We start from the raw sequence: 8820 nt of genomic DNA on the forward strand, positions 1-8820 counted from the left end.
TGACAACAATACTCCATACATGGGCGAATGATGGCCTTGTAGAAATACAGGATACATTCAGGCATAAGTGATTTTCTAGTATGGTAGAGAGAGCTCCTCCTCCCTCTCTTCGGGGAGGGTTTGGTCTTCGGGCCGGGATCAAAGTGTAGTATCTGTTCCGGCAGATACTGCAAGCAAAGACCATATGTGGGGGAAGCCCCACATATAAGATCTTGGTCAATGTAGAAGCAACCCTTCATACCAATTGTCACTCCCAGGGGAGTTAGTCCCCATTTCCCCTTCACTCCTCACATTAAAAATCGGCCTTGTGCCTAATTTGCTCAGTGGGGGAGCAAATAAATACCCTGTTCCGGCAGATGCTGCAATCAAAGACCATATGTGGGGGCAACCCCACATATAAGACCATTGCTCTTGTAGTAATCAGTTATTGATCAATGTAGGGGAAACCCTTCATACCAATTGTCACTATCCAGCTCCCCTACTCCCCAATGAGCTAGTCCCCCATTTCCCCAATCTCTCGGCCTTGTGCTTAATTTGCTCAGTGGGGAAGCAAATAAATCCAGCCCCCCTCCCACTCAGAAGGTTTGGCCTTTGGGCCAAGATCAAAGTGTAGTATCTGTTCCAGCAGATACTACAATCAAAGACCATTGTCCTTGTGGCAATGGGCTTCTGGTCCATGTAGGGGCAACCCTATATACCAAGAGGCTCTCACTTTCCAGCTCCCATTCCCCACCTCTCGGGAACTGGTCCCCTTTTCCCTCCTCCCTCTCCACATTAAAAAACGGCCTCATGCCTAATTTTCTCTCGTGGGGAAGCAAATAAACACAGCCCACCTTCCTCGCAGCAGCTGCGGCAATGCCTTCAATGTATCTGCTCCAGCTCATGTTCCCTGTGAACATTAAGCCAAGAAGTTTGAACAAAGTACTTTCAGATAATATCTCATTAACCATAGCTATTAGTGGTTGAGAAAGTTTCTTATAATTATTAAAGGAAAGAATCTTAGTCTTGGCTGCATTAAATGTTACCATTCATTTGTGTCCACATTCCAGTAAAAACTGGAGGTCTTACTCTAAGGTTTCTGCTATTGCCTTAGATATGTATTCATTTGTTTTCTCCTCATGCCTGCCATAAAGCATGGTGTCATCTGCAAATATAACCATCTCAAAGACAATTTTATCAGGGAGGTCATTTATGAATATCAGGAATAATAAAAGTCCAAGGATCGACCCCTGGATTCTTCTCTTGCTTAAAAAGGATTTAATTATGTTAAGTATTGGTCCAGTAATTCCATATGATCTGATTTTCCTGAAAGGATCCTCATGCTATACCCTGTCAAAAGCCTTAGATATATCTAGAGCTACTGTCCTACCTTCCTCTGCTTTATTCAGTGCATGGTATATATGTTAAGAGATTACAGTTAAGATATCGGCAGTAGAGTGGGCTTGCCCAAATCTATATTTTTGGCCAGACAGAAGTTTAACAATTGTAAGGTGGTGGACTAGGGCTTGATTAATTATGGACTCAAATATTTTGGTGAAAAAAGGGAGGAGGCTAACTGGGCGATAATTTAATGGGTCAGTTCTTTCACCAGAATTCTTGTAAACTGGTATCACAGAAGCAGTTTTCCAGCAGTCAGGAAAGAAAGATTCGTTAAGGCATTTTTTGAAGAGTTTGGAGAGAACTGGAGCAACCTCAGCAGAGCATTTCTTTAATAGTACAGCCGGAATGAGATCAGGTCCACATGCTTTTGAGGTGTCTAGGATTTTTATGATATCATCCACTTGAGAAGGGGTGATTTTCAGATAATCTAATGTGGTTTCTGTCCGCAAAGGAAAACCATTGGGGAATGTGGGTTTTGCTATAGAACTTCTGTGTGGGAACATGTGCTTCAGTTGCCACTTTGAACCATTCGGTGATCTCATTTGCACACTTCTGCAGGAAAAGAAAAGATTTTTGCCCATGGGACATCTCTGATGAGATCCCTGATGGCTTCCCATATATATAATAGTTAAAATGTAATTTTATATTCTTTTAATTGGGAATAGAATTATATTTATCAAATAACTAAAATGTAATTTTATATTCTTCCAATTTCTTTTCAGGGATCTACTTCAGAAAACAGAAGAAAATGCTGAATAAGTAATAAAGGGGATATGTTTTCTTTTTGTTTGTTTTTTTCTGATTTTCTTATTTAAATTGTTTCATTTTTTATTTTTATTTTTCCTATGATATTTTAATGTTTTTATTTTTTTTAATATTTCTTATGATTTTTTAAGTCATCGTTCTGTTTCTAGAAACAACGGACTTTCTGAAAGGGTGCATATTCAAAAAACAAAAATAAAATATATATATATATATCCTGTCCAAAAGTATTTGTCCAGTTCTAAAAACGCACAACTACCATGTGATAAAAAGATTAAATATTTTGACAAAATAAAAAATAAATAAAAAATGAAACTGATATATGCTTCGAAATTTTTTCAGATGAGGATTGATAATTTATATTATTTGATTTATTCGGACTACTATTTCGATCTTGGATGTTATTCTCAAAATGTGTCAGCCGATGTAACCTCCAACCTTCTTCCGGTACATCTTAAGAGTTCTGATTGATTTTCCAGAATAGCTAACAAAGCAAAAAAGAATAGAAAGTAAAAACAAATAAATACATAAATAACTAAATACACAATGAATAAATTTACCAAAGACAAGGTAAATTACACTTCTACCTATCTAAATATGTTGTTTTTTTTTAGTTAAAAATACAGGTATTGTAAAACCTTTCAATTTAGAACGAAAAACAAAATGGTGATCTCATTTTTGAGACATAGTCGAACCTTGATAATCGCTCAAAAATCGAAAATTAAACAAAATACTAATAGAACAGTATATTTTCGCCCGATTGGTGACATTTATTGGATATGTTTCGATCAGTACTTTGTTTAATTTGATATTTTTGAGCGATTTTTAAGGCTCGAATAAGACCACTATTTTTATTTTTCATTCTAACTCGACACTACCTTTTATTTTTAACTCAAATAAATAACACTTTAAGTTAATACAGCTTGCCTTTAACATTTATTTGTTGTGTACTTTTTTTCATCTCTTTTTTTTTTTTTTTTTACTTTGTTAGCTATTCTGGAAAATCACCAGCTTCTATATCAACTTTCCGAGTTCGATATAAAGCAAAGATTTTTGAATTTGATAAGATACACTTAAGTAGGCCACAATCTTAGTAATTTGAGATAGAAAATTTTTGAGAATGAGATGAGGCAGGAATAGCACCTCCTAAAAATCAGGTTGCAAATAGGGCTAATTCGTCGGCGGTAGCCATATACAAGTTTTTGTTCTCGATCACCCTTTGTCTTATTTAATTAGATTGTGTACTCCACTGATGAAAGCATCTCTTATTGAGATATATGACTTGGCTTACTGCCAGGACACTAAAATATTTTCAGGTTTTTCAGATACAGTTCTAAATTTTCTTCAGGTTGTTGACACCGGGTAGCAAGTAAGTATCTTGCAAAAATGGAGTTTTTCTTCTTCATAAATAGGGCTATGACTATAGCATATTCTTATTCTTTTGACTCTCGAGTATATATTCGACACACTCTCGTCTTCGAGAAGCCCCATGTTTTGACAAGCTTCTGGGATTGACCTTTACTCCTGATCTGAAATGGAACACGTACATCAAATCTGTTGCCAAGGTCACTGGAAAAATGGTGGGATCCTTCTACTGTTCCAGTAGATATCTCACTGCTGATACAATTCTCTATCTATATAAAAGTCAAGTACGTCCAAGGATGGAGTACTGCTGCCATATCTGGGCAGGAGCTGCTAAAAACAGCCTGTCCTACCTTGACAGAGTACAAAATAGACTTTGTGGCTTAGTGGGGGATGCCCTTTTCTTTTCCCTGCAACCTCTCTCCGACTGAAGTGACGTTGAGAGCCTGTCATTGTTTTATCGTTACTACCATGGCAAGTGCTCGTCTGAGCCCCAATCTCTGGTCCCTCTCTTGCCAATCTTTTACGAAAAACACCCGTCTAGCTGAAACCACTGTCAGTAATTTTCCCCACTCTTTATCTGTGCCTAAATCAAAACGTAGATTCCATGAACAAAGCTTCTTTCTTAGAAGTGCACGCCTGTGGAACTCTCTTCCGTTTGCCTGTTTCCCACCTGACTACAACTTGAATGTCTTCAAGTCCAACATAAACAAGTTCCGGATAAACCGCCCCCTTAAATAAGGCATTTTATCAGATCTCCATTACCAACGATTACTACAATATTGTCCCATTGATTACTGTACACGCAATAACCCTTATTCCCAGGTGGCCTCCAGGCCTTGATAAGTGGTGACTTCCATGTAAAAAAAAGAAAAAGGTTAGACATGGTTAAACAACCGAGAACCACATCACTCTATATAAAAGCATATAAAATATCAACGGATACACACTCGAGAGTCAAAGCAATGAAAAGAATATGCTGTTGTCCCAGCCCTATTAATAAACATACCATCTAGAGTGCTTATAGCAATATCGTGATTTTGACATCCGGACAAACACTTATAAATGAGACTGGAAACAGTGTAATAAGAGGGTTAATTTCTCGATGCCAAAGTATGACTGCAGCTGAGAGAAATCCCTTGAATATGTACCTCCAAAGTTGCCATTTGTCGGTGGAGTCATAGTCTGACGTATCAAGTTCCAGACGATCAGGCTCCTGGTATCGTTCCATAATTAATGTTGAATAAATTGTAATGAAAGACTGAGACTCGATTAAACTTTAGAAAAATTTTATTCAACATTAATTCGAAGTACAAAAGTGAAAGATTAATTCTTGCCTAGTTTTTATAATTCTTTACAGGAACAGTTCATTATCGTAAAGGTTGAGGTGCAGGTTGTAGAAATCTATATAAATAAAACACTAGATGTGTGTGTGTGTGTGTGTGTGTGTGTGTGTGTGCGCGTAAATATTTAACAAGTAAACTCTTAAACTATTGGTCACATAACACTGAAACTAACAGGAAATAGTAATCATACACAAAGGATGATTTATAAGGAGTAATATATATATATATACATATATAAGACATATATCGGCATCTTGAAATGCGAAATGTTCATTTCAATTGGCCGACATGTTTATACTTCTTTCTGCGCATGATCACATGAAATTCATTATTTCAAGTTTGTTAATATTTAGACATATTACTATCTTTGTCTCGATATCAACATCGGTAGAGCACGCGGCTGGAATGCGAGATGTTTTGGTTTCGATTCTATCTGATGGCACTAAATCATATGTTTTAAACTTTTGCCATCATATTTTTGTATTAATAAATGCGAATATCTGCATGATTTAAATATATTTAAACGTATTTTACGGCAAGTGGAATCAAAAGCGCTATCATATTAATATATAAATTTTTGCATCATATTTTGAAATAAGGACTAAAAGATAAAAGATTAAACTAGAAAAGAGAATTAGTGTACTAGCGAGATCTCTATCAAATGAAACGCACCTACTGCTCCTACCTCATGGAGAATATGGAAAAAGAAGCCATTATGAATTAATGTTTTGTTTAATCAATAAGATAATTGTGTATGATGGACGGAATATTCATATATATATATATATATATATATATATATATATATATATGAATATATATATATATAAGTAGATTGTAGTTTGCCTGAAGCATTGTTGAAGAAAATTATAAGGTAAAATTAAAAGCCAAGAACAATGCGAGATTTTTTTATTTATTTTTTTATTTTATATAGAGTAAAATTAAATGAAAACAAAAGAAATAAATTTCTTTTTTTGTTGTTTGTTTTTTCTTTTTCACACAAATTTTAACTCTAAACAACAGTAATTTTTTTTTTCCTGTTGTATTCAATGGTGTTATAAATCTCAATATATTTCAGACCTATTAGTCCTTTTTCAAGAGAAGACAGCGGAAGAGTGTTCAAAAATGGAAAAGCAGCTACAGAGTTTGCCACGTGATACCGCAAATATAGAACAAAAAATGACGTTAGGAGAACGTTAAAATAAATCAGTTGGTGTTTAAATACTTGTTGCGTTTGTGAATCAAGGGAGATGACTATTCAAGCAAGGGTTGAAGGGAGGCAACTCTGTGAGATTTTATTAATCTTTTAATTATTTTAAAACAATAATTTTTTTTTTTATTATTATTTTAATTATTGTTTTTCTTATGTTTTAAACTTATATTATAAAGAAACGACGTCTAAAGCGTTAACGGTCCCCTTTATAAAATCTCTTGGTTAATATCCCGCCTACTTAAACCCCTACTCTCTACCTTCCCAGCCCATGTTAGTAGTTCCAACCATAGAATACAACAGGAAAAAAAAAAAAATTTACTGTTGTTTAGAGTTAAAATTTGTGTGAAAAAGAAAAAACAAACAACAAAAAAAAAGAAATTTATTTCTTTTGTTTTCATTTAATTTTACTCTATATAAAATAAAAAAAATAAAAAAATCTCGCATTGTTCTTGGCTTTTAATTTTACCTTATATATATATATATATATATATATATATATATATATATCAAATACAACCTAGCCGGGTACTTCAGCTAGTCATTTAATGCAACAGTTTGCTTGTTACAATTTTTTTCTGAAACATTACTAGCAAAAAAAAACAAAAAACAAAACAAAACCAGTTTAGACTCACTTTATTTTAGACTAGCCTGGGTGCCCGGCGTTGCCCGGGTGTTTGGAGGTGCGTGTTGAGCAACAAAAAAAAAAGTGGAAGTAAGCAGGCAGGCTCGAATCTGTACCGCGAAGGAGGAAAAGAACGTAAAAAAAAAAAAGAGTGTGACGTCTTTGTCGTCCATCGCCAAACCGGAAGTGGCGAAGGTTTAAATTAAGGCTAGACAATCAAAAAGAGGGGATGACTTTTGAAAATATTGGCGAAAAAATCGCCCCTTCCTTGTAGAAAAGTGCCCAGTTGAAGGTGAAGGAATTAATGTTTTTAGCCAATTTTTCGATATTTGTCATCATCAAAAATCTCGTGAAAATCTGTCGCCTCTGTCGAAAGTTTTAGGCAGACATACATACATATATACATACATTTAAACAGACAGGTGAGATTTATATAATGGACAAGCCTAGGTGCCCGGTGTTGTCCGGGTGTTTCGAATTGAGCAAAAAAAAAAAAAATGTGGCTCGAACCCGTACTGCAAAGCAGGAAAAGAATGTGAAAAAAAACGTGATGTGTTTGCTGTTGCGCTCATCGCCAAACCAGAAGTGACGTAGGTTTAACTTAAGGTCAGACAATCGAAAAGAGGCTATGACTTTCGAAAATATCGGCGAAAAAAGTGCCCTCCCGCTGTAGAAAAGTGCCCAGTTGAAGGTGAAGGAATTAATGTTTTGGGGCAATTTATCGATATTTGTCGTCCGAAGGGTCGAGCTTTAAAACGATACTGATCTTGTGAAAATCCATTGCCTTTGTCGAAAGTTTTTGCAAGACATACATACATACATACATTCATACATACATTTAAACAGACAGGTAAGATTTATATTATAGATAAAGGCTTCCTGGCCAAAGTCTGTCCATTCTGATTGGCTGAGCTCTGAAAATTCTCATATTCAGGAATCCAGTTCTTCGCTTTATAAACGAATGCTTACTCACATTAAAATATGGCATCATTAAGTGACATATTATTTCGCCCTGCTTCAAGTTCATTTAATGCATAGGTCATTTCAGTTATGTAAGATTGAAAAACACAAGAGAGAGAAAATCATTTGACAAACGTTAAATAACCCGTTTACTTGCTTTCTTTTACAAAGTTTAAAACACATAAGAATCTCCTTCATCATCATCGACGTCGCTGTCTTTGTCAAAATTACAAAAAAATTACCCAGCCCTTGCGATCAGGTTTTTTTTTACCATTAAACACACTATCTGTGGATTGGTGATGTTTCAAACAGACGCATTTCAGAAGACACAAATTGAAGAGTCTAGCTCCCAAATATTTGCATCTTTTATATGGAGATTTCTCCTAAAATAATAAACAAAAAGTAAACAAATGAAAAAATACGCAAGTTTATTTGTTAATTATTTTATCTTTTCCACGTGATTACGACATTTATAGTTTTCCGGTATTATGATATAATGAAGATCACATGTAAAATTGTTGGTGACAAATAGTTTTTATGTAATAACGCTAGCCAAACAACGCATGTGCTCGCATCGTTTGGCTTATGACAAGACTATTTATCAATTTTACGTGTGTTATTCATTTACAGATTACCCGGAAACCTATAAATGTGGTCAAATTAAGGTGAACGAGAAAGGCTATGAGAAACGACCAATTTAACTTTTTTTTAAACCTTGAACATTACCTTTATTAATGCTATATAGAGAATATGGCTATATTGAAGATGTTAACTGTTAGAATATTTTGATTATTATAAGGGTATGTCTCCAATGATTTCGACGATCGTTCTTATAACCACAGTTATAATAATCAACCAATCAGAAGCTTCAAAAGTTGTTATAAAAAATGTCGAATTTTGGATTCAATCAGTTCGCCATCGGCCTCTGTCTCGAAATGACTCAAGATCGGGACTGCATTGATCCTTCGCTGCCATCTTTGTTACTAGGAATTACTTAACGCTGAAGATCGATACTGCATTGATTCTTCACCACCATCTTTGTTGTTAGGAATTCTTTAAACTCGAAATCATGACTGCATTGATTCTTTGCCGATTTGATTTACTGCTGCCATCTTTGTTCAACATAAAGTCTAAACTCTTAACAAACTGGACTAAATCGAAGAGATTAGCTCTCA

General features: G+C 35.0%; 1 protein-coding gene across 4 annotated transcripts in view; it reads left to right on the forward strand.

Moving 5' to 3' along the window:
* LOC145287907 (malignant fibrous histiocytoma-amplified sequence 1 homolog) overlaps positions 1-6339 on the forward strand; it is a 44328-nt gene extending 37989 nt beyond the window's left edge. For 2 of the 4 annotated variants that reach the window (XM_080135854.1, XM_080135852.1), the window contains one exon: positions 2103-2166. In XM_080135854.1, the coding sequence (XP_079991980.1) occupies positions 2103-2139 (37 nt within the window). In that variant the 3' untranslated portion in view covers positions 2140-2166. Of the gene's footprint in view, positions 1-2102; positions 2167-5928 lie in introns of those variants that run through there. The other 2 variants (XM_080135853.1, XM_080135851.1) reach the window with 2 other exon arrangements.
* The last annotated feature ends 2481 nt before the right edge of the window (positions 6340-8820 follow it).

The sequence above is a fragment of the Euprymna scolopes genome, chromosome 11, assembly GCF_053919585.1.
Source record: "Euprymna scolopes isolate OS-2025 chromosome 11, ASM5391958v1, whole genome shotgun sequence".
Classification (NCBI taxonomy): domain Eukaryota; kingdom Metazoa; phylum Mollusca; class Cephalopoda; order Sepiida; family Sepiolidae; genus Euprymna; species Euprymna scolopes.